Source organism: Notamacropus eugenii, chromosome 5 (assembly GCF_028372415.1).
Source record: "Notamacropus eugenii isolate mMacEug1 chromosome 5, mMacEug1.pri_v2, whole genome shotgun sequence".
In the NCBI taxonomy this organism is placed as follows: domain Eukaryota; kingdom Metazoa; phylum Chordata; class Mammalia; order Diprotodontia; family Macropodidae; genus Notamacropus; species Notamacropus eugenii.
Genome location: NC_092876.1, coordinates 279,862,636 through 279,888,625, shown reverse-complemented (window position 1 = coordinate 279,888,625; position 25,990 = coordinate 279,862,636). Strand labels below are relative to the sequence as shown.

Genomic DNA, 25,990 nt, shown 5'->3' with positions numbered 1-25,990 from the left:
TACTCCTTCCCTTCAGCCCTGAAATGGAGCAAAGAATGGAGGAGTTTGGACAGAATGGCTGCCCCCTCCTGTGGGGTCTTTCTCTCTTCCATATGCAAATCAATTTTTAAAAATAACTGACTGTACAGAACAGGCTTTCCTTCCATCTCTCAAGTTGCTCCAAAGGACATCTTCACCATAATGCCTGCCTAGAATCAGTGTCCCTTCCTGTTCCCCCCCACACACATTCCTTCCCCTTCCACTCAATCCAGGAGTCACAGGCAGCTTGAACAGCCCAACCTGGCCACTTTCTCCTTTCACTCTCAAGGGGCTGTGAAAAGAGGTGGGAGTGGGGAGCCATGGAAGGAAGAGGGAATGGGGCTCCCAGAGTCAGTCAATCTGCCTCTCAGAGAAAGCTCCATTACACTCCAGTCCAGGGGATGGCACAGACCTGGTCATGCCACTTCAGCTGGGCATGTTTGGCTTCTCCTCTAGGTTCTTTGTCTCACTTTTCTGTCTACTGTGGCCCTGCCCAGATTCTTCTGTGCCTATTTCAGGGGTCCCCAAGGAACCCTATTCCTATCTCCCTGAGTTTAATAGTACTGAGGCACCTGGGAACACTGGAACTCGTTCCAACATGCCTGATGTCCTGGGCACATAAAAACACCCACAGCCCTAGGGACCCAAATCAGCATGAACATGCCAGGTCCTGAGGAGACACATACAAGTGCCTGATTTCATGGGCAGACACTTCTGCAGTCCCCACATATGTGAGACTACACTTAGGAGGAATCAGACTCCAGGGGAAAGACAAGAGAAGGAAAGGAACATAGATGGATCCTTTAGTCATTCCATTCTCACTACCAGCTTGAATAAGAGCTAGCATTTCTACAGAGCTTCAAGGGTTGCAGAATACTTTACGTATATTATCTCATTTGATATTCACATCGCTGTGAATCGCTGCTGTTTTCATCATTTTACAGACGCAGAAATTGAATCAGGTAAAGAGTCTTCATCACTTAATCACAGCCTAGTAAGTGACTGGTCAGGATTCAAACTCAGTCCTTCCCGGCTAAGTCCACTATACCACCTAGCTGCTTAGGAGTCACCTACCCCATAGCTGAGCCCACAAGGGGTAGTGGAAGGGGGCAATGGTCATCACCAGAGAGAGGTCTTTGTGACCCTGGAGGCTGGATGACCAGAAAAAGGTTGGATTAGAAGTCCTCTGAGGTCCCTTCCAACCCTGAGCCTTTGTAAATCATTGCCAGGAGCTGGGGAGTCCTCCCCCATCCTTTCAGGTCCTCAGGGCCTGTTCCTCTTCCAGAAAAACCAGTCCAGGGGCCCCTGCAGGCTCTTGGGGCAGAGGGGGCAGGTTAGGTGAGATTCCCCCTCTGGCCCCTCCCATCACTCAGACAAAATCAGCCACCCCAGGGACTGAGCAGCACATGCCTCGGGGACAAACCTCCATTGACTGACTGCCAGATCCCAGCCCTTTCACCATGTTGTTTCAGATGCCAGCCCTGCTTCTACTGGTGCTGCTGGATCTTGAGGCTGCAGGTCTTGGTTCACCCTGCCCCGATTTGGGTTGGAGGGGGTAGGAATTGGGAAAACTGGCTCAGGGGAGATGGCTCTATATTTCATGTAGGGTGGGGCTGGAGATACCCTGCTTTCAGAGATGTTCTGAAGTCGCATTGGCATTGGTAGGAAGGAGATGGATAGGAAGTACTGAGAGGATATGAGGGTGCTGGGCATCCAGGTACTAGTCCAGTGATAGTGAGCACTCCCATAGTCCTCTTCAAACTAGAAGGGGAGGATGGGAGAAACAGGGAGGATCTAGAGCTGGCAGGTCCAGAATTCTGTTCTACACCTTATGTTCTGTATCCCTAGGGTTAAATCCCAATACCTGCTGTGCCTTCTCAGTCTGTTTCCCCTGTCAGAGTGGCCCAAGTCTGCCATCTGGTGGTCAGGTGGGCACTGGCTGGATGCTCTCTGCTTCCAGGGGCTCTGTCCATTACAATTCTGTGAAAGAATGCCAGTGTCAAGGATGGAAGCCAGACCCTTAGTTCCTTTGAAGTATAGTCAAGGGAGGTTTGGAGAACAAGGCCTGGGCTGTGTAACATAGTTTAGAGTCTTTTGTTGGGGTTATCCTTAAAGTCTCAGTTTCTCCATCAAGCCTTCCTTTCTCTGCCTTTCTACAGAATTCAACATCTCCAGTCTCCCTGGTCTACTGTCCCCAGCCCTGGCAGAGAGCCTTCTAGTTGCCTTACCCCCCTGCCACCTCACAGGGGGCAAAGCCTCTCTGACTGTCAGAAGAGTCAATGAAACCAAAGGTTTGGGTCCCTCCTTCTCTTGAATACTTCATCCTAACCCCCAGTCTTTCCTTACCCTGGGTACTCCCTTCCCTTCCTTTGTTCCTATCCTTTCCCCAGGAGTATCCTATCCCCATCCCACTTCACCCCTGTCTCCCAACTTAATTCCACCCCTTTTATCCCCTCTTCCTGCCCAGGAGTAACACACAACTTTACTGTAACCCCCTGCCGAGGGCAAAGGGACCTGGTGAATGTGGTACACAGCAGCAGCAGCTTCACCGTCACCCGACTCAGTGCCTACCAAGTCACCAACCTGGTACCTGGCACCAGCTACTTGTAGGTGGACTACCTGGGAGAAGCAAGCACCAGTAGGGGAAAGTAAGGGGTAGAAAGAGGAATGGTGTTTTTCTATAGGAAGTAGGCAGGATGGATACCTCTTGGGGAGCGAGCAAGCTCTGGAGGAAGGAGGGCACTGTTGGAAAGGCTGTTGTTGGAGGAGAGTCCAGAGACTGGGCACAGATCAGAGAAGGGATCTTTGAACAGAGAGACGTCTAAGAGGAACAGCTAGGACTTAGGTTCCCCTCCTCCTGAGTTCCTTCTTCCTCAAATTCCCCTTTCCCTCCAAGTGTCTCCTACTCCGTGGAGAAAGGAAATGCTGTAGAACACAGTAACAGAGTCCGGATGGCCACATTGCCTCGTGAGTAACCTCTCCCAAGCTGAACCCCCTGTCATGTGCCTCACTCTGGTGTGCAGCCGCAGACACCTCCCAGGTCTTAGGACTGGACAGAGAGCTCCAGCAGGGGAAATCCACATACACCTGCCCCCTCCCTTCAGCCTCTAAATCTCTCTCTCATCATCCCACAAAGGAAAATGTATTGAGTTCAGCTTTGCAACAGTTTCTATACATTATTTCATTTAACCCTGACAGGCAGGAAAGTGGAGACTTTGGGGCTGAGCATGGCTCGCACCGGGGGCATGATAGTCATCACAGTGCTGCTGTCTGTGGCCATGTTCCTGCTGGTCATGGGTTTCATTGTTGCTCTGGCCCTGGGCGCCCGAAAATGAGGCTCTGAGCGAGACTGGTACTCCTTGGAGACAGAGATGGAGCAGCGTTCACTCATTGCCTGGGAGCTAGAGGTTCTACTCCCAGGGACCCAGTCCTCCCTCCCAACCCTTCCTCATGCCCCCTGCCCTCGGTTCAGCTGCACCTCACCCTGCCACATTGACTTTTCTCCCCTGGATCTCTCTCCCCCTCCCCCACACTCCTCCATTCAATTGGTCTCTCATTCACTGAGGTCAAAATCAAGCCAAGCCCGGAACTAAAGAGGTCGGGGGATGGAAAGTTTAGATAAACCCCAAGGAGTTTACAATCTACTAAATCCCCCACCCCTATCCCGAGATCCTTCCCCATCTACCCCAATCTTCCAATAAAATCTTAGAATTGTCAAAGAAATGAGTCTCACACTTGTAGTCCTCCCTAGACCTTCCCGCTCCCATACTTCTCTGCAGCCCCTCCCCACCCCCTCTCCTTCCAGTACTCCCTTCCCAGATCATGACCACCTGTCCACCTTCCTCCTCAGCTGATTTCCTGTAATAAAGTATGGATGCTGCCTCTGTCTCCTAAGTCTCCTTTTTCAGTTCTTTTACTTAAATGCAGAACACTAGAAGCAGCAGAGCTTTTCCCACCTGGTGAACAGCAGCTACAACCACAACAACACCAACTCCCAGGCTCTTCCTTCAGGTTTCTTCCTCCCCATCAACCTCAATTCAACGTTTAAAAAGTTATTAGTTTGAGAGGTAGCTAGGTGGTACAGTGGAATCAGGAGGATCTGAGTTCAAATTGGCCTCAGACTCGAGTCACTTAACCCTGATTGCCCTCCCTCCAAAAGTTATTAAACTGAATGATTCCTATGTTCAAAGTTTTGGGGGTTCAAAAACCCAAATGTCCTGATCCTTAGGCTGAGCTCAGTAATGAAGGGCAGTTAAATTAGGTTGTCAGACAGGTCCATGAGAGCCCCCAAGCCTGAACTTTGGGGCATGGGAAGTCTGAGGAAAGAGAAGCACAGGTTGGTAAAACCTAGAGGAAACAAGGGACCTGGTGGGAAAGAACCCCCAAGGAGGAATGAATGGGGTTCTAGAAGAATAGGCAGGACTGGGAAGAGAGAAATTGGATGGGGGAGAGGCAACCCAGAAGACAAAGGTTGTTTTTGTTGAGTCATTTCCAACCCTCCCTGACCCCATTTGGGGTGTTCTTGGCAGAGATACCGGAGTGGTTTGCCATTTCCTTCTCCAGCTTATTTTACAAATGAGGAAACTGAGATAAACAAGCTAGCGTCTGACTCTAGACTTCAGCTCACGAATATGTCCTTCCTGCCTCCAAGCCCACTCAAAATATTTTTAGAAGATGTTCTGGACCCCAGGTTAAGAACCCCTGATTAAATACTAGACTTAAGGTTAATGACTAGGTGGAGAGGAGAGAGGAGAGGACTGTTGTAGACAAAGAAGAATGAAATAAAGAAATAGAAGACAGAGAAAGATACATGGATGTGGAATAGGGGAGGACAGTAGAAGACAATGACTAGGAAGGAGTTTTTACTCTGCTTAATCCAATCAATTTATCTTGGGACTCATTTTAGGATTGACTGCTGCCAGAGACCATAGTTTGATCCTACCCTCCCCGCCTCCCTCCTGTTTTACAGATGAGGGAATCTGAGAAGATCAAAACAGAATGTGCTTGAAAAGTCAGGCATGGTTGAAAAATTGTGATAGTGAGTATGTTGTACCATAAGAAATGATGAAAGAAATGGTTTCAGAGAAATCTGGAAGAGGTCTACGAACTGAAGAAGAATCAAGTGATCAGGAACAGAACAATTTATACAGTAACAATATTACAAAGGAAAAAACTTAGATTCTAAGAACTGATGAACGCACTGACTAATCATGACTCTAGAGTAAAGGTATCAAATACACCAGGCACAGCTCACAATATTCCCCAGTGCTGCTGAGTCAGATTAAAATGTATTTGGGAAATATTTAACAAAATAAGTAAAAATACAAGAAAACAGATAATATTACACTTTAAACTAAGTCATTAAAAGGTCCCCAGGGACCTTATGTATGGATTAGTGGGCCCCATTTATTGTAAATAGAAACCAAGGCTTGCTGGCCCCACTTTGTGTTGATTTGTACTTTTTTTTAATTAGAGGTGGGGGATTTGGGGACAAGAGGGAAGTTAACAGTTGCCAAAAGAAAAGAAATGAGGTCATTGAAATATTTTTTTAAAATATATAGAATAGAAGGAAGTTTGGAAGGAGACAAACTAGACAGGAAGTACAACTGAATTTATTACAAAATATTTTTAAAAACAAGTTGTATAAAAAAAATAAAAAAATAAAAACAAGTTGTATGTAAAAGAGATTGACATTTATACATACAATCCTTTCTCTGTTCTACTTTGTACATAGGAATTTTCTCTTTTTTGTGTTTGTTAGTAAAAAAAAAAATAAAAGGTTAAAACAAAGCTGGGTTTTGGGGTCAGGAGACTAGGGTTGAAATCTTCTCTCTGCTACTTGGGTTACTTTGGGTAAGACACTGCCTCTCTGGCCCCAGTTTCCTCAATTATACAATTAGGGGAGTTGATGAGAACAGAAGAATCAAACTCACAGCCCCCAAAATTAGCTGGATCCAGACTAATGTAATTGGGAAATGTTTAACAAATTAAGTAAAAATACAATACAACATAGGTAATATTCAATTTGTGATTTTCGAAGTCAATATGAGGCCGGGCTATTTCTATTTGAGTTTGACACAGCTGAACTAGAGGACTTTTACAGCTCTAGATTTAGGATCCCATGGTCAATCTGCTCTGTAAGGATTAACTTCACATTAAGGAATCATCACCTTTGGGATAGAACGCAACTAGACGATGACATTGAAGACCTCCCCTTAAGAAATCAGTCTATTTTATTGAGAGAGGAGGAGACAGTGTCTGGTACCTTTGCCCTAACCCACGTCTCTCTCCCTCCCCACCCCCACCTCCATTCCCTCAGGCCTGATTGTCCCAAATCAAAGAACCGAAAGGATTAGTTTTGGTTTAGGTTTGGTCACACCCACCCACTCAAGTGCTCACAGCTTCCTAGGCACCGAAGTAGAGTTCTGAACCAAGTTTCAGGGAATCCTGATCCTATGCCCCAGTATTTTATGAAATACTCTCCCTACAGACCTCCTTCTGCCTCTTGGAATTCTAGATTTCCTTCAAAACCTTCATGAGGCCTTTCCTGGGGCCCTTGACTGCTGGTGTCTTTTCTTCCAAGGTTACTTTTTAATCTGCTTTACATGTGTTTTGTGTACATTGTGTAGGTGTGTGTTGCCTATCCATAAGCTCTATGAGGAGGACTGTGTTCCCTTTTTCCTTTGTATCCTCATCAGATAGTATAGTAGATGGTAAATCAATGTTTTCTAAGGTGCTTGATTTTGTTGTTGAGTAGTTTCAGTCATGTTCAACTTTTTGAGAACTCATTTGGGGTTTTCTTGGCAAAGATGCTGGAGTGGCTTGCCATTTCTTTATCCAACTCATTTTACGGATAAGGAAACCGAGGTAAACAGGGCTAAATAACTTGCCCAGGGTCACACAGCTAGTAAGTATCTGAGACTGGATTTGAACTTGAGGCTTCATGATTCTAAGCCCAGTATTCTATTCACTTCACCACCTAGCTGCCCCATTAATTGATTATCCTTTGACAAATTACTACACAAAAAACTCACTAGGCCTTTATTTCCAAATGGGAAACATAACACACTGCTCCATAAAGTTGTTGTGAAAACTGAATGAGGGTTTTGGTGCGGATGCCCCACCAACCAATTCCAAGCCTTGGAAGGTGATGACCTTCCTAAGCTGCTGTGGCCACAAAAGTGGGTCACCTGCTGGTCAATCAATGTCCAGTTGATAACTGTTAGGCTGATTCTTGGACTGACCAAAAACTTCATCACTGACCTAAACTAGAAGTCTTCCTATCTCAGCAGAACCTATCAGAGCTTCCAGTCTGAGGACTCCAGACCATGAGGGCAGAATAAGCACTAAAGGAGGTCTTTAGAGGAAACTTAGGAGACTGTTTGGATGAATGACAAGTACCCTAAAAAGGTAATGCCAACATACAGCAAAGGGGTCATTATTATAGGACCTCCAAAAAGGGAGGAGAGACAACCTAGGAGCTTGAAGGAGGTGGGACTACAGCCCATCTGAAATACAGTCCTTGGAATCCAACTATCATTTTAAAAAATGTTTTTAATTTAACATCAAATAGAATAGTTCTTTAAATCTTAAACTCAATATGTCTAAAACCTAACTCATTATCTTTCCCCCTAGCCTAGTCCCTTCCCACCTCCTAATTTCTCTATGACTATAGAGGGCAACCTCATCCTCCCAGATGCACAGGCTCCCAACCCAGGACTCATCCTGGATTCCTCACTATCTCTCATCCCTCATATCCAAACTGTTGCAAAGTTTGCTGATTTCACCTTTGCAATGTTTCTTGAATATGCCACCAGCATCACTTTGGTGCAGGTCTCATCACCACCCACCTGGACTGTTGTAATAGTCTGCTGGTAGGTCTGCCTGCCTCAAGTCTCTCCCCACTCCCATTCATCTTCCATTCAGCCACCAAAATGCTTTTCCTAAAGCACAGGTCTGAGCACATGACCTCTCACCTAATTAAGAACTCCTGTGGCTCTGTGTCACACCCAGGATCAAATATGAAATCCTTTGTTTGGTATTCAAATCCCTTCATTACTTAGCCCCACTCCTACCTTCTCAAATGTTTTTACCCTTAGCATCTCACCTTTGATCCAGCTACTGACCTCGGCTGTTGCTCCCCCAATATACTTCATCTCTTGACTTGGGCTGTTCCCCATGCCTGGAAAGCTCTCCCTCCTCGTCTCAGCTTGCTGGCTTCTCTGGCTTCCTTAAAATCCCATCTTTTACAGGAAGCCTTCCCCAACCTCTCTCAATTCTGGTGCCTTCCCTCAGCTGATTATTTCCTATTTATCCTGTATATAGCTTGTTTGTACGGATGTGCTTCCATATTGTCTCCTCCATTAGATAGTGGAGGCTGGAGGGTCTTTTGTCTCTTTTTCTGGCCAGCACTTAGCACAGTGCCTAGCATATAGTAGATATTTAATAAATGCTTATTGACTGGCTGTATTTGCATATGCATAATGGGATAGAAGAAAAGGCTTAAGTATGAAACTACTCATCTCTATTATGCACAGCTTCCCTTTAAAAAAAAGTATATAACGGGATCAACCAGTGCCTTTCAAAGCTGTTCTGCTTATCTGGCCTTATTGGCCTTCCTTCTGCTCTTTTCTCTCTATAGAACCAAGCATTTTTACCAAAAAGCCTTTTCTTGCCCCCTTCTCAGGCTCTGTAAATTAGGGCCACTCACTGAAGCAGTTAAAAGGAAGGGTCTCTATGGGTATTCCCTGAGTTTTAAAATTAGAGCAATTGATCTGCTTCTCTGTAGGAAAAGCCCCTCCAAATGAACAATTATGTGATTACTCAGCATCCAGACTAGACAGAGAAGGGGGAAAGGGCAGTCCCCAAGACAGATGGGTCCAAAAGGGATCCTTTAGAGAATATGCTTTACACCTGTGGGCTGGCGATGAGAGCAGGGTGTTGTGCTCCTTCAAACGTCGAGACAGTTTTTCGAGATTCTCCCAATTTTTTCCCTTTGTATGGGGAAAATTCCATCTCTGGTGTAGATGTTACAAATGCTCCCTCTTTTGGGGTGTGGGGAGGGCATTCTAAAATGGTGATTGGTGGGGGTGGGGCAAAGTAGTATCTATTACTTCACTTCCAGACCTCAGTTGTGGGATCTTTGATGAAGGTATTTTGTGGTGGGACATAAGTATGGGACCAGCAAATTTCCCAGTATACCCAAAGTTGGCTAGTAACTTCCCTCACCCAGTTTCTAGTGCCTTTCCTCCCTGTGATATGTTTCACTGCTTTGTGTTTATTTCTATTTACTCTCTCTATACACATTTTTGGTATATGCTTATTACGTACTAGTTGCTTTCCCTCCTTAAAATGTAAAGTCCTTGAGAGGAGGGAATGATTCCTTCTTTGAATTATGTCAGGCATACAGCAGGCACTTAATGTTTGTTGATTGATTTGTTGATTAATTTGTTGATTGACTTTGTATTCCTAGAGCCTAGCGTAGTGCTTTGTACCTAATAGGAGATTAATAAAAGCTTGTAGCTTCTCCCTTTCAGATAGCCTGAGGATTCTTAATGTTCCTAGGGCTTCTACCCCCACAAAAATGGAAGTCAGGGGTGGGCCAACTGGGATTAAGAGGGAGGGCTTACTTGATTGAATCACACTGAAATACTGAGAAGTTAAAGGCTTTGCCCTCCACCTGTGTGGAGCTAAAAGCAGAGGCCAAAGAGGTTAGATCTCTCTGCTGGGAGGTATGTTTCTTTCCCCACTCCTCCCAAAATGAATCCAAACCTCCAGAATCGTGAGTTCTGGGAGAGCCTACATGGAAAGATCCCAGGTCTGCTGGACTGGAAGATGAATGAGGAGCTGAAGCTAGCAACCACCACTGACCAGCTACCCAGAGGTGAGTGAGCAGTCTTGCCAGGGAGTGAAGGAAGATAGGATAGGGCTAGGGAAAGTGAGATTATATGAGAAAGGAGAGGTGAAAGGAGGGAAAACTTCCTCTTGACTCCTAGCCCTTTCCTACTTTTTTGAACCTTAACATCTTAAAAAAAAAAAAAATCCTGTCCTGAGTATCAGGAAGTCTGGCTTTGTTTCCTAGCTCTCCCATTAACTTTAGCTGTGTGATCTTGAACAAACTTTCTAGGCACAGTGTAACTAATGGTACTAGACAGTGAGGCAGGCAAGTATGAGTGGCTAGACTATAAGCCCTATGAGGCCAGGGACTGACAGTAACACCTACTATTCTCTTCATTGCCTAAAATATAATTTGCAGTTGGTGTTCCCTCCACCTAAAAAGGATCCATGTCCAGTCTTACTAGATCTGGGTTAGTTTAAATGAGTAGGTTGAATTAGTTATATCGAAAGTCCTTTTCAGCTCCAACGTTCTGCCTTGCTGTTCTTACTGAGGGCAGAAATGACCCCTTACAGGATTCAATACCCCGGACGACCCCAGAAACATAGATAGTCAGTTGGAAAGGAATTTAGAGGTCACTGAGTCAGCCCTCCCCCACTCCCACTCCCTGCCCAACACATGCTCAAATCTCTTCTAGCCCAAAAAGTAGCAATAATCATAATAGCTAACTCTCGTAGAATGCTTTAGATTAAAGTTCGCATACATTATCTCATTCTGTCCTCACAAAAATCCAGTGAGGTGGGTATTCTAAATGTTACCATTTGCATTTTCTGTATGAGAAACCTAAAGTGACTCCGTCCAGGATCCAACAGCCAACAAGATTCAAACCTACATCTTCTCAGGGCTCTTTTCACTGTACTTAACACAGTGCCTGGTGTTAATACATGCTTCTGGATCGATTGTTACATCTCCAAGTCATTAGCCCCCATTCCTGACCTCCCACACCACTTAGATTCTGTACTTTACCGTTTTGCACTGGAATATCTGTCTGTCTTGTTTGGTTCTCATTGGGGTTTGACACCTTGTCTCTCTTTATTGTAAACAGTTGAAGCAAAGAGACCTTTAAAAACCCTGGAGATCAAGGATTCTTAGCCCTTTTTATGTTATAGATCCCTTAGGCAGTCTGGTGAAGCCTACAGACCCCTTTTCAAAATGTTTTTAAATGCATGAAATAAAAGTACATAGGGTTCCACAGAAAGCCAATTTTATTAAAAGTTATTTTTAATTTAAAAAGTTCAAGGACCCAGGTTAATGCTTAGTATACAGCAGATGCTCAATATGGACTTGTTGACTAATTTATTCTAGGTTTTCCAATTTGGGATTGGTACAAGGGTAGGCAGGCAAAGTGGCAGCCTTGCTTGAGGATAATAGAGATAAAGCTGAAGAATATATACCCTGGGTCAGACTTGGAGAAAAGAAAAGGGAAAATCTTTTTCACCAGCATTTACTCAGTATTTCACTGTGCGCCAAACCACCTTTGGCCAGGACAAGTAAATCCTGGTCTTGGCCCTCTGGGAACGTGTTCGGATGATCAAGAGAAGACTGTTCTCTCTAAAGAAAGCAAACCCCCATGTTACATAGACAAACAGCAAACACTCGTGTATAAAGCACTGTGTCAATCACTAGGCAAGCAATTCATTTCATCAGAATTTGATAAGCACCTAATACGTACTAGACACTTGGGATACAAAGGCAAAAATAAAACTGTCTTTTCCCTCCAAGAGGCTTGCTCTGTTGCTGCTGGAACATAATACGTACACAGAAAATTAAATATCTAATACATACAAAAGTGATTTTCAGGAAGGACAGTACAGATCTAATATGAGGGAAAGCTAATTATTAACAACGGTTAATGTTAACAAAGGAGGCACCTAGGTGGCTCAGTGGATAGAGTCCTGGTATCTAGAAGATCTGAGTTCAAATCCAGCCATAGACACTTAGTAGCTGTGTGACCCTGAGCAAGTCACTTAATTCACTGGAGAAAGAAATGTCAAATCACTCCAGTGTCCTTGTCAAGAAAATCCCATGGACACTATTGATATACTATGGTTCACAGGGTCACTCAGTGACTGAAGAACAACAAAATATTAACAATAGATATGGGGTTCCAGAAGGACAACGGTAGGGTAGGGTAAAGGGGGAACAAAGATACGATAGACCTGAAGCAGACATGGATGAGCATGATGGAGTAGGGAGCTTAGAGGAGCATACCATAAAACACAATCACAGACCACTTGAGTAATACAGGATTACAAAATAAATTTATTAGAAAAGGATCAAAGTGTTTTGTATGTGTGTGACATCTAGGAGGAGATGGCATTTTAGTTGTACTTTAAAAGGTGAGGGCATGGGGCTGGTTAGCTAGGTAGAGCAACGGATATCGTGTCATCCCTGGAGTATGACCCTGGGCAAGTCACTTAACCTCAATTGCCTCCAAAAAAAAGTGAGCAAGGATACAATAGAACAAGGTAGGGGTAGAGGCCTTCGTGCCAATATTCCCTTTCTCACATGCCCCTTCATTCTGCCCCTTTATCTACTTTCCCTGGATTCAGTTACTTCCCTGTCTGGCTCCTGCCATATCAGAAGAAGAAAAAATCCAGAGCCCTTCCTTCCTAGCTCCAAGGGGGTCAGTGCCACAGTCAATTTTAGAAGAAAAGGGCTCACAACATTGGGCTCAGGATGTCCTAAGAGACTGAACCACCAGGTACTAACACCAGAGTCAGATACCAAAAACCACCCAGGATCTCAACCTAAGTGTCATCCTCAACTCTCACCATCCCTCAGTCCCCTACATTCAATCTATTGCCAAGGCTTGTTGATTTCACCTTTACAGCTTCTCTTCAATGTGCCTCCCCTTTCTCTCTGACACTGCCCCCGCTCTGGTGTGGGCCCTCATCACCTCATACCTGGTTTACTGCAAGAGCTGCTGATGGGTCTGCTGGCCTCAAGCTTCTCCCCACTCCAATCCATCCTCCATTCAGCCACTTATGAGATCTTCCTAAAGTGCAGGTGCAAACCATGTCACTCCTCTACTCAATAAAAGCCAATGACTCCCTATCACCTCTAGGATCAAATACACAACCATCTATTTGGTGGACAAAGTCCTCCATAAATTCCTCCACCTTTCCAGTCTTCTTATACCTTATTCTTCCCTGTTTACTCAATCCAGTGATGCTTGCATCCTTGCTGTTCAAGAACAAGACCTCCATTTTTCAACTTCTAGACATTTTTCTGTGGCCATCCCCATTGTCTGAAATGTTCTCCTACCCCATGGAGGACTAATGCTTCCCCTGATTTCCTTTCAATCAATCAGTCAATCAATAAACGTTTATTAAGCACTTACTATGTGTCAGGTACTGCTCTAAATCCCAGCTAAAACCCCATCTTCTAAAAAGAGCCTTTCCTGTTGTTGTTGTCATTTTTTTCCTTCTTCAGTTCATTTTACAGATGAGGAAACTGAGGTAAACAGAGTTAAGTGACTTGCTCACTTACATCTAGGAAGTGTTCGAGGCTAGATTTGAACTAATGAAGATGAATCTTCTTGACTCCAGGTCCAGTTCTCTATCCATTGTACCATCTAGCTATCTCAAAGAAAGCCTTTCCTAACCCCTCTTAATTCTATTGTCTCCCTTCTTTTTCCTATTTATCCTGCATGTAGTTGTTTGTACAGATTTGTTTCTCCTTTGTACAGATTTTAAACTCCTTGAGGGCAGGGACTGTCTTTTGCTTCTTTTTGTATCCCTAACACTTAGCACATATTGTTGTTCAGTTGTGTCTGATTCTTTATGGCCCCATGGACCATAGCATACCAATGTAGCCCATAGGGTTTTCTTGGCAAAAATACTAGAGTTTGCCATTTCCTTCTTCAGTGGACTAAGGTTAACAGAAGTTAAGTGACTTGCCCAGGATCAGGATCTGAGCTAGTATCTGAGATCTGGATTTGAACTCAGGTCTTCCTGATTCTAGCACCAGTACTCTATCTGCTGAGCCACCTAGCTGCTTCTTTTATTAACGTCAACCATTGTTAATAATTAATTTTCTTTAAGCCAACACTGGGCTTGGAATCAGTTCAAGTCCAGCCTCAGACATTTATTAGCTATGTGACCCTGGGCAAGTCACTTAACCCTGTTTGCCTCAGTTCCTCATCTATAAAATGAGCTGGAGGAGAAAATGGCAAAATCACTCAAGTATCTTTGCCAAGAAAACTCCAAACAGGGTCATTAAGAGTTAGAACAGGACTGAAAGAACTCAAGAGCAACCACAAATGTTTATGGACTGACCTCTCAGGTCCCCTGAGGAAGATCAGTGCTTTGGAAAGGAGACTAAGTTTGGCAAAGGAAAGTTGGAGAGATGGTACTGCTGGGTAGCTAGGCAAGGAAAAGTCTGACAGAGGCCATCAACTTTCCTATTCTATGCAGATACTCCCTTGGAACCTAATTTATGGATGTGGGTGGATCTCAACATAGTATGTCCTCCTGCTGGGAGGCAGGCTTCAAAGGAGCCGGATTTGGTCCATAACCCTCCATCCCCTAAAGAGGAAGAAAATACCTCTTTCTCAGAGGACAGCTTGAAGCCCCAAGCCTCCACCAGCCAGCAGCCCGAGGCCTTCACCAGCCAGCAGCCCCAGGCCTCCACCAGCCAGCAGCCCGAGGCCTCCACCAGCCAGCAGCCCCAGGCCTTCACCAGCCAGCAGCCCCAGGCCTTCACCAGCCAGCAGCCCCAGGCCTTCACCAGCCAGCAGCCCCAGGCCTTCACCAGCCAGGAGGCCCAGGCCTTCACCAGCCAGGAGGCCCAGGACTCCACCACAGAAAAAGAGGTATGGATAGATATTCTTGTCCCCTTAAGGACAGGGTAGAATTAAGAAATATCCTCAGCCTCCTATTTCTGTCTTTAGCCCTCACCAAGGATAAGAAATGATTAATAACAGCTACCTTGTCCCATTAGACAATATTCATCCCATGGATGGTCCCATACCTGACCTGAGGGAACATTTTCTACAGAAGAATCATTTATTAATGCCTGCCCTGAAATGCTAGATGCCTACAAATATTACCTGAAGTAGAGGAGAGAGGTGTTTAAGTCAAACCAGTTCCAAAATCTAATCCTGCACCCTTACTCTCTTAGTTCACAGAAGAGGATAAAGATGAGAAGACCTCCATGAGCCTCCAATCACCCCAAAAACTAGGATCCCTTCGAGGCTGTCGGCGACAGGTGGGCACCCAGACGGGTCCCCGATGGCCCAGACCTCCCCTTAATTACTGTCACCTGATTGCCCTGGCACTGAAAAACAGCCCTTCTAGAGGACTCAATGTCCAGGAGATCTACAACTTCACCCGGTATGTCCCCAGGGTATGGGTGAGGATGGAGGGGTGGGAAAGAGAGGGCAGAGTGGGAATGGAGGAGCAGTCCAGGACATGGCCTTTGTCCTTCAGCTGCCCCAGTGTCATACATACACAGAATGGGTGACCCTCTACGTATGTGTCGTGCTGGGAAGAGACCAGACTCAGTTAGGATTGGAATTCTCAATATGGATTCATTTCTTTGACTGAATCTTTGTTCCAGGTTAAAATATAATTTATCTTTAATTGTCAAGATCAAACTAAGCCTGATTGGTTGGCTATATCTCACACAAATGAGCATCAGCTTCTTTCTTGAGAGTAGATTTTATTGAGGAAAGTCAATCAACAAGTATTTTTTTAAGTGCTTATTACTATGCTGAGTGCTAGGGTATACATGGCCCTTGTCCTTGAGGAGCTTATGTTCCAGTGGGGGAGATAAAGTGCAAATAACTGTATATAGATATAAATGGTAGAATATAATATGTATATTCTACATATGAAATATATATTCTATAGAATATCTATAATACAACACAAATATATTTACATTAAATAACATGCTATTCCAAATAACATTTTCTCTATATAAATATATATCCTATAGAACATCTATAATATGTAATACTAAATAATGTATAAGATATATTGTATTTAAGATATAAATAATATAGTCTATTTGAAATAATATAGTCTATATGCAAATATCATATAGAATATCTATAATATATAATATTATATGATAAGTAAATATATTTGATTCTAAATAATATATTCTATATATAAAACACTCCATTAAATATCTATAATAGCGTATAGAAGATAATCTCTGAGGAAAGCACTAACGATGGAAAGCACTGGAATTTAAGTTGAGTCTTGAATCAGGAAGCCTAGGAATCCTGGAGGTGAGCAGGAAGCATTCAAAGCATGTAGAACAGCTTGTGAAAAGGCAAGTCCAGGGCAAACGCTTGAGGGACAGACACAAGATTCATGAGTGTGACTTGGATGAAAACCCAGCAAAGGAGACGGAGAAGGACAGGGAGGAGAACCTGGAGAGAACAAAATGATGAAAACCTAGGGAGGAGAGAATGCTCAGAAGAAGCAGGTGGTTGACAATGTAAAAGATCTACAGAGAGATCAAGAAGGATATTGGTTGAAGAAAGGCCATAAACTAATGACCAATTAAGAGTAATTATTAATAATTTATTAACAGATCACTGGTAACTTTGAAGAAAGCAATTTCATTTAAATGATGAGATCAGAAGCCAGATTGCAGAGAGTTAAAAGAAAGGAAATGGAAGTGTCAAGTATACACAGCTTTCTCTAGGTTATTAGCCTTAAAAAAGAGACATAGAGGATGGACAATAGTAGGCATGGTTGCATCAACTGAGTGTTTTTCTTAAAAAAATAAATGTTTAGTGGTATCTTTTGTTTTTATATCACCTAAATTTTCCCCAATATCTCTATCTTCTTGCCCTCTCCCAGAGAGTTGTCCTATATAAAAAATATTTTTAAAGAAAAAGAGAAAAAGAAGGATGAAGAGGGGGGAAAAGGAAGAGAAAAAACTAGCAAAACTGATTAATTTTAAAAGTCTGAAAATACAATATAAGCAATGTTCCATATTCATGGACCTCTCACAACCACAAATGAGTAGAGCAGGGGTGTGTCTTCTCATATATTCTCATATCTGTTCTTTGCAACAATATTTGTCATTTATAATTTAGCAACATTTATTTTTGATTATTTTGTGGTGGCTCTTCTTTCCATTTACATTATTGTAATCATTCTGTATGTGGTTTTCTTGGATCTCTTTACTTCACCCATCATCGTTCATGTCAGTCTTTCCATGTTTCTTTGTATTCATCATATTTGTCATTGTTTATATCACACTACTATTCCATTACATCATGTATCACAATTTACTTAGCCATTCACCACTGGATGGATCTCTACTTGGTTTCCAGTTTTTTGGTGCCGCAAAAAGTGCTGCTATAAATATTTTGGTACATATGGGGACTTTCCTTTTATCGATGCAACTTAGAATTTTTTAATGATAGAGGAAACATGAACGTTTTTGTAAGCATCAGGAAAACAGCCAGTAGGTAGAGAGAGTGAAAATATGTGAGTGGAGATGAAAGTGAAGGCATTGTGGAATGGGATTCAGGTCACATGTAGAGTTGTTTGTCTTGGAAGGGATAATCCACTTCTCTGTGAGAGAGTGAAATTAGAGTGAGGAGGGGACAAAAAAGGGACCGGGTCCTAGAATGACATGTTTTTTTAAGTATGAAACAAGGTTCTCAGTTAAGATGGTGGAGGGAAGATGGTACCATGAGAGGCCTAAGAAGAGATGAAAAGGTTTGTAATAGCCATTATGGTGAATAGTGGAGTGAATAAATTAGGGAGCAAATAGAATCTTTGCATGGTTGCTGGGAACCCAGTCAGTACAGTTTTGTGATGTTTTTCTCTAGCTCCATTCATTAGCACATGAACAGAAAGAAGGTGGTTGATCACACAAGTAATTAAAGGTTGAGGATAGGCAAGGCATGATTCTGGGGTTCCACTGAAAATTACTCTCTCCAAAGTTACTAATGATCTCTTAGTTGCCAGATCTAATGGTTTTTTCTCAGTCCTCATTCTCCTTGACCTCCCCTCAGCCTTTAATTCTTACTCTCTCCTCCTTGATACTTTCTTCTCTCCAGGTTTTCAGTAGACTACTCTCTTGATCCTTCTCCTACCTATCCAATCACTCTTTCTTTGTTCCCATTATTGGATCCTCCACCAGATCAATCCTCACACCATCGGTATTCCTCAGGGTTCTGTTCTGGGCCTTTTCCTCTTCTCTCCCTACTATTTCCCTTGATGATCTCATTAGCTCCCATGGATTTAATCACCATCTCTATTCTGATCATTCTCAAACCTACCTTTCCTGTCCCAGTTTCTCTGCTGACCTCCATCCAGTCTTGAGTCTCCAACCGCTTTTTAGACATCTTGAACTGGATGTAGATATCTTGAACTCAATATGCCTAACTCATATGCCAACTCATTATCTTTCCACCTAGTCCCTCCCCACCTCCTACCTTCCCTGTCACTGTAGAGGGTAACACCATCCTCCCAAGTCCCTCAGGCTCCCAACCTAGGAGTCATCTTGGATTCCTCACTCTCTCTCACCCCCCATATCCAAGTTGTTACCAAGGCGTGTCAGTGTCACCTTTGCACCCTTCTCTCCTCTGACACTGTCACCATTCTGGTACAGACCCTCATTACCCTGCACCACCTAGATCATTGGTGGATCTTCCTGCCTCAAGTCTCTCCCCACTTGGATCCATTCTCTACTCAGCCACTAAAGTTGTTTTTCTAAAGTGCAGGTCCAATCATGTCACCCTCCTTACTCAATAAACTCCAGGGGCTTCCTAATCACCTCTGTTTGGCATTCAAAGCCCTTCATAACCTAGCCCCCTCTTACCTTTCCAGCCTTCTTACATCTTACTCCCAGGTATAAACTCTTCTCTCCAGTGACCTCCTGGCTATTCCATGAACAAGATACTTCATTTCCAGGCTCTGGACATTTTCTCTGACTGTTCCCTGTGTCTGAAATGTTCTCCCTCCTCTACTTGTAAAAGCAAACACCCCAACATAAACAGGGGGGCCTGTTGTACAGGTTCTTTGATCTGCTTTTCTAAAAGAAAAGGCAACATTTAAGGGGTCAACAGACACTTTAATCAAGCACATATATCATATACTTAGCTCAGAGGAAAAGTCAGCACCCTGAACTTCAGAGAAAATACAAAGAGGGAAATAAAGATCAACCCACAGACAGATCCAACTGTCTGACCATACATACACAGTTGCCAGAGAGAGAAGCACCAACATCTGGGTTTTCAAAGCTGGGGGCTCTTTACGGGCCGTCCAGGGTCTCACTAAACAGACACTTCCAATGAGGAAGCCCCAAAGTGTGTGTGTGTGTGTGTGTGTGTGTGTGTGTGTGTGTGTGTGTGTGTGTACACACTTTTCAGAGGGCAAAATCCTTGAGAACCAGTACTTCATTAACAAAAGGTGTGGGCCTTCCTACAAATTTCCCCTAATCAAATTCCCTTAATGGGAAGGCCCTTTAATGGGTGGGGAAGATCTTTAATCTTATTAGCATTACAGTGTTCCAATAATACTTACTTCCCTGGTTTCCCAACTAAAATCCCACCTTTTATAGGAAGCCTTCCCCAACCCCTCTAAATTCCAGTGCCTTCCCTCTATTAATTATTTCCTATTTATCCTGTATATAGCTTGCATTGTATATATTTGTTTGCATATTGTCTCCCCATTAGCTTGTCTTTTTGAATCTCCAGAGATATGCCTGGCACATACTGGGTGCTTAATAAATGTTTATTGATGGATTGAATGGGCATGCTGGAGCAACTCTTTAAAGACTTGGCAGAGTGGACTATTAAATTTTCACTGTGAGCATTTACACCTCTGGAATTGGTCAGTCACTACAAATCAGGGCTTGATTTATTATTTTATTGGTTTTCTAGACTTAAGAAAGTGTTAAAGCAGATTAAACTTAAAAGTGCCTACCTACATTTCATATCCCCCTCACCCCTAACCTCCAATGCTGGTTGTTGAACATTTACCAGCAAACCTCTGGGGGTGGGATGTGGAGACAAGGATAATAGTAGAGTTAGGCTAGGTGACAGAGAAGAGAATAACCAGTGCAGTGGATAATGTCCTGGGAAGGAACTGAGAAGTAGAGAAGCTTGAAGGTTATTATGAAGATGAAGAACAGGGTTGGGAGGAGCAGGGGGCGGTCACAAAGCAGAGAGAATGATGGCATTGAAAAAAAGATAATGATGATTTAAAGGAAGTTGGGGGTTTGTGAAAACATAGAAGTAGAACACTTTATATGATGGCAGGACCAGGGGTAGAACCTTCTCTGTATGTAGTTGAGGTGATATGAAGGAGTACTCCGTGGAATAAGGAACTGGAAGGTTAGGGTGTTTGGGGAGCCTCAGCGTATATGTTGAAATCCTCTGTTATGAGGGGCAAGAAATGGAGAAAAGAGCCTGAGCTGGAAGGAGAACATCTTGGGTATCAACCAATAATCACCACCAGAATCTTGGTTGGGAATGAATTTGGACTGAATAAATCTCCCAAGAGGGGAAATTACTAAGTGATAATGGTAGAGGGAGAATCTGGAGGACGCAACAGGGAATGAGGAGTGTTCCGACTCCTCCACCAAGACCAGTGAGTCAAGATGTGTGAGTGAAAAATGCAAACAATACTGAAAAAGGAAGCCAGAGGAAAGTGTATGAAGTTACTGAACGCTCTCTGAGACCAGAGCAGTTTAATAGACACAGACTTGGAGGCTGAACTTAACAAACCTCTCCTCAGCTACTACCTATTCATGTGTTTTCCCCCCTCTGGACTTCAGTTGCTTCATCTGTAAAATCAGTGGTCTAGAAGGTCCTTTCTAGCTCTAAAGTTATATAATTCTTTTTAGAAGAAACATTATATTTCCCCCCAATTACATGTAAAAACAATTTCTAACATTTTTTAAAATTTTGAGTTCCAAATTTTCTTCCTCTCTTCCTCCCATCTCCCCTCCCTGAGATGGTAAATAATCTGATATAGACTGTACATGTTCAATCACATAAAACATATATCTGTGTTAGTAATTTTGTGGAATGAAACTCAAACCAAAAGAGAGAGAGAGAGAGAAAAGGAGAGAGGGGGAGAGGGGAGGGAAAAGGAAGAGGTTAAGGGAGAGAGGGAGGGGAAAGAATGTGAAAAGTAGTATGCTTTGGTTTGAAAGCTGCATATGATTCTTAAAGCCAACATAGACAGGAAGTCTATGACTTGTTTGTGAGAGTAATGCAAGAATTTTATTTTTTATTTTTTTTGCTGATTTTTATTTTGCTTGAACTCATATTCAAATATCTGTTCCCTGAACAAGGATAAACTGATATTGAGGATAAATAGCATGCTCAGTGATCAGGGAAGCCAACTTGAACTTTTTTAAAAGGAGAAAAAAAAATACGATTAAGCCACATTTAGACAATCAAGAATTCCCTGTCACCTCTGACTACTGCTTCTTAGCATATAACCTTGTCTGAGTCTACAATGTAAAATCTCCATAAGAGTCTAGCCCTCTTAAACTCCTTCACCATTCAATAGGCAAGGGAAAATTGTACCAAGCTGGGTTTGTATGGACCAGTCCTTAGTAAGAGACTTCTGGCAATTGGGGAAAAAACTTGTTCTTAACAGAAAATATTAAAAAAAAAAATTAATACCCCATACTATTAATGAAATACAGGTCCCATCATGCCCAAGGCAAATAAAAAATTGACACTTGCACATTAAAAAAAAAAAAAGAGGAAAAGGACTGATTCTCAGAATGAAATCTTCCAAGAAATGTCTGAGTGAATACTTTTGCATAGAATAATAGTAAAAGTTGACATGACAACGAATTTATTAAAGGTAGTAGATACTAATTTTGCTATTAGATGAAACTAATGAAATGGTTAGGGTCTGAGAAGAGATCTAAAAGGCCCTCTGTAGGCGACATTTATATGAACTCAACCAGCTAACTCTAAGTCAACCGAGTCAGGAAGATTCCTCTTTAGAAAAAGAAGGGGTTTATGATGTTGATGTAAGACAAAGACATTGACATCCAAAATCATAGAAAGGTCACCTTTAAGGCAGGGCAGCTAGTGATCCAGTGGATAGAGCGCTGGGCTTGGAATCAGGAAGACTCATCTTTCTGAGTTCAAATCTGACCTCAGACACTTACTAGCTGTGTGACCCTGGACAAGTCACTTAACCCTGTTTGTCTCTGTCTCCTCATCTGTAAAATGAGCTGGAAAAGGAAATGGCAAACTACTCTAGTATCTTTGCCAGGAAAACCCCAAATGGGGTTATAAAGAATCAGACATGACTGAAATGACTCAACAACACCTTTGAGGCTTCATTTATTGATATATATTTTGCAAGGAAATGGTAGAAACTATGCAACATATCACTATTGGTTGCAAAAATTTAGCACTTATCCAATACCTCAAAAAACAGAATCAAGATTATGGAATTATATATATCAGAAGCTCACTATTTTTCACAAACTAACAGATAACAGATCCTTATACAATATCTCTGAGAAGTCAACAAATAACTGTTACTGGGACTTGAGCATCATTTAGGATGAAATTAGTATGTTGTGAAAATGTTAAAAAAAAATTTTTTTAAAGAGACATCTTCATACTAAATACTCTAAATTTCCAAACTACATGGAATGAAAAGCTTTCTTTTAAAAATTAGTTTAGTCGAGTACTGTTCTTGCTACTAGGAAATAAGAAATACAGGTAATGGGGTATAGAAAGTTATTTGGCCCTACAGGACAAAAGAGAAGATGGGGACAAGGGAAGGGAAAGATGATAGAAGAGAGGGCAGATTGGTGGTAGGGGCAATTAGAATGCTCGGGTTTTGGGGTGGGGGGAGGGGACAAATGGGAAGAAAATTTGGAACCCAAAATTTTGTGAAAATGAATGTTAAAAGTTAAATAAATTTAAAAAAAAATAGTTTCACTGAATTTTCTTTCAATTTGAAAGATTTTTAAAAATTTACCTTCTATCTTGCCTCTCTCTACCACTACCCCCACAGAAAAAGAGAGAAAAACCCACATCCTTGAATCAAATACATATCATCAAGTAAAACAAATTTCTTCATTAGCCATGTTCAAAAACAAATGTCTCAAGCTATGCTTTGAGTCCATCCCTTCTGTGTCAGGAGGTGGTTAGCCTGGTACATCATTAGTCCTCTGGAATCATAGCTGATCATGGTATTGATCAGAGTTCTTAAATCTTTCAAAGTTATTTCTTTTTACAGTGTACCCTGTTCCTTGCTTCCAGACTTTATAAAAACATGTCTCTCCCACCGGTTCATCCTGGATCTTCCCTTGGTGCTTGGGGCCTCTTGATCCTCAACATCCATCACCCTGTGACCTTCTCAACCTTGAATATTGCTTTGTAAGCCCTGACCCCTTCTCTCATTGGAGAGTTACTCCTGAGGTCTTCCTATTGTGGAGGAGCCCAAACTGGTCATCCTTTTCCTCTGAACCCTATTCTTGCCTTCCAGATTTCAAAAGCACGCTTACTCTCCAATGGAACCTTCATTCCACACTCCAACCCTCCCTTTTCATCTCCCTTCTGTAAGTTAGAATTTAAGAATTACATGAGATTGAAAGCTCCTTGAGGATAGGAAATATCTTTTTGCTTATACTGGAATTCCCAACACTTAGTACGTAGTAAGGGCTTAATAAATGTTTCCTTCCCAACATTTTTGTGCAGTTACAAAAAGGAATCATTTCATCCATCTGTGTAATACTCTGCTGAACATTAAGCACAAAAGAACATTGGTAGGGTAGCAACTTCTCCCAGGACTGTTTCTTTCTGAGCTCCATCAGATATAAGATGAGAAGAACTCCTCACTCCCGTAGCATTTTTAGGTTTGCAAAGCACTTTCCTCTCAACATCCTGGAAAGGGGAGTAGTACGAGTAATATGATCCCCATTTTACATATGAATAAACTGAGGCCCAGAGAGGTTATAGGGACTTATGTTCATACCATAAGTGAGTCTTAGATTTCTTTAAAAAAAATGTTTTGGGTTTTCTTTTAAAGTTTGATGAATGGTTTTTGTTTTTAGATCACTCATTTCCTAATGTACCACTGTAACAAAGAAAAGTCCAAACCAAAACTCAACTTATGTGCATATGCAACGTTTCACACCCCAACAAAAGGGAGGAGATATTTTTTTCCTAGAAGCAATTGGAGTCAAATGACTTGCCCAGGGTCACACAGCTAGCTAGCTTGTAAGTATCTTCAGAGAGATCTGAACCCAGGTCTTCCTAACTTCAGGGCTACTGCAAGACTCTGTCTACTGCACCACCTAGCTGCCCTTGGGAAGGTAGTCTTGGCTGGATTTCAAATTCAGATCTCCAGGCTGTGTTCTTTACACCACAATATGACAGCTAAAGGATAGCGATGGAGTTTTGACCTCCTTAATGAGTAGGAGACATTGGGGCTCTGGGTTCAGCTAACTCTTTCTTTTATCCCACTGCAGACAGCACTTCCCCTTTTTCCAGACGGCTCCAGAGGGCTGGAAGAACACTGTTCGCCACAACCTCTGCTTTCGAGGCAGTTTTGAGAAGGCTCCAATGAGCCCAGAGAAGGGAACAGGTGGTAGTAGCCGTCCTCGCTCCTACCGTTGGCGGCTCACAAAGGAAGGGTACCGGCGCTTTAAGGAGGAGGTCAGGGCTTTGGCATCAGCCCGGCTCCACAACATCCAAAAGTGTATGAGTCAGCCCGGTAAGACAGCAGGGGAGCAGGGAAGGGGATTCTTCTGGACAAGTCCTGGGCCAGGACCACAGAGAATGATCAGCCATCGGAATTGGCTCTGCAAGAGGGATGGGGATTATGGAGCTTCCTCTGGGGACCTGCTTTGTCTGAGCTCCTGGTAGAAGGCAAAGAAACCAGGAGACCTGACCTCGCCCACCAGAAGGCAGTGTAACCTTGGATAAGGCACTCTGCCAGCCTCGGGAAAGCCCATTCCCCTGGGCCATCTAGCCAGCTGCTGGGGAAAATTGGGAAATTACTTTTGTTCTTCTTTCTCCCTTGCAGAAATGATGTCTACGCTCTTTGACCTCTGAATGGCCCGCCAAGGATAAGCCATGCCCAAAGTCCTGGTTGTCTCTTATTCTCCTCCTCCATCAAACTCAGAGCTGGCACTCTGTATGATCTCTTCTGAGAGAGGAAGGAATATTCTTGGAGGGAGGAGGGCTGGCAATTCTGCCCAGTCTTTCATTAAATTCACTAACTGGCATTCTCTCTGTGGAATCTCTTCATTGGGGGTGGGGAGGTTTGGATTTGGTTCTTAAGGAGTAGTTTAAATTGCTGATTTTTGCCTAGTGGCTAGAGTCTGGGGGAAGATGTTGAATGAATACAAACATCAGCCACCTGCTAGGTGCAAGACACTCTGCTATGGAAGATACTAAAATTTAAAAATGCCTGCTTTCAATTCAACAAAGGTTTATTATAATATGTGTGGGGGAGACAGCTCGGTGGTGCAGTGGGTAGAATGCTGGGCCTGGAATCAGGAAGACTCCTCTTGAGTTCAAATCTGGCCTCAGACACTCGCTAACTGTGTGATCCTGGGCAAGTCACTTCACCTGCTTTGCTTCAGTTTCCTCATCTGTAAAATGACTGGAGAAGGGAATGGCAAGTCACTCCAATGTTTTTGCCAAGAAAACCTCAAATGGGGCCACAAAGGTTCAGACATGACTGTAAAACATTTAACAAATTAGATTGTCAGCTCATGGGGGGCTGGGACTGTTTTTTTTCTCCACATTTGTATCCCTAGTGCTTAGAACAGTGTCATGACTGAGCGACGGCAATGATGAGCAGGGGAGGCACTGTGCTCTAAGCAGGTGCTAGGGGTGCAAAGACAAAAATCAAAAAGCCCTCAAGAAGGTTAAGTTCTGCTGGGGGGTGAGGAGGTAAACAATAACACAGCAAGCACATGGGGAAGCATCCTGTTAGGAAGTATGAGAGCAACGGATTCAAGCAAATTTGAGGAATGAAAACCATCACTTGGGGATTGGGGAAAGGGTATTTATGGAAGAGGTATCTTCTAAACTGTGCCCTGAAAGAAAATACATATTATGAAAGGTAGAGATAAGAAAGGAATGGCCAACAGATGAAT

At 43.0% G+C, this 25,990-nt stretch overlaps 3 protein-coding genes across 4 annotated transcripts in view; 2 read left to right on the top strand and 1 right to left on the bottom strand.

Annotated features, from left to right (window-relative positions):
• The window catches only part of BCL9L (BCL9 like), a 95,178-nt gene that overhangs the window by 62,891 nt on the left and 6,297 nt on the right, over window positions 1–25,990 (bottom strand). The gene's annotated exons all lie outside the window — the stretch shown is intronic.
• On the top strand, window positions 1,397–3,898 carry UPK2 (uroplakin 2). The gene is made up of 5 exons (XM_072613005.1): window positions 1,397–1,536; window positions 2,178–2,309; window positions 2,486–2,624; window positions 2,915–2,985; window positions 3,217–3,898. The coding sequence occupies exons 1-5, from the start codon at window positions 1,479–1,481 to the stop codon at window positions 3,351–3,353; spliced, it is 537 nt and encodes a 178-aa protein (XP_072469106.1). The 5' UTR covers window positions 1,397–1,478; the 3' UTR covers window positions 3,354–3,898.
• FOXR1 (forkhead box R1) lies at window positions 9,674–25,111 on the top strand. Of its 2 annotated transcripts, XM_072613028.1 has the most exons (5): window positions 9,674–9,901; window positions 14,332–14,729; window positions 15,038–15,249; window positions 24,353–24,597; window positions 24,910–25,111. In XM_072613028.1, the coding sequence occupies exons 1-5, from the start codon at window positions 9,778–9,780 to the stop codon at window positions 24,936–24,938; spliced, it is 1,008 nt and encodes a 335-aa protein (XP_072469129.1). In that variant the 5' UTR covers window positions 9,674–9,777; the 3' UTR covers window positions 24,939–25,111. The 2 variants fall into 2 exon arrangements, with proteins under 2 accessions (XP_072469129.1, XP_072469128.1); XM_072613027.1 differs by having other exon boundaries at window positions 9,709–9,901; window positions 24,353–25,111.

Bases quoted from the DNA above. Each gene is read 5' to 3' on its own strand.
- FOXR1 (XM_072613027.1), top strand. From the start codon at position 9,778: ATGAATCCAAACCTCCAGAATCGTGAGTTCTGGGAGAGCCTACATGGA. The intron at 14,730-15,037 runs GTATGGATAGAT...TTACTCTCTTAG, and splicing joins ACTCCACCACAGAAAAAGAG to TTCACAGAAGAGGATAAAGA. The intron at 15,250-24,352 runs GTATGTCCCCAG...ATCCCACTGCAG, and splicing joins GAGATCTACAACTTCACCCG to ACAGCACTTCCCCTTTTTCC.
- UPK2 (XM_072613005.1), top strand. From the start codon at position 1,479: ATGTTGTTTCAGATGCCAGCCCTGCTTCTACTGGTGCTGCTGGATCTT. The intron at 1,537-2,177 runs GTCTTGGTTCAC...GCCTTTCTACAG, and splicing joins GCTGGATCTTGAGGCTGCAG to AATTCAACATCTCCAGTCTC. The intron at 2,310-2,485 runs GTTTGGGTCCCT...CTTCCTGCCCAG, and splicing joins AAGAGTCAATGAAACCAAAG to GAGTAACACACAACTTTACT.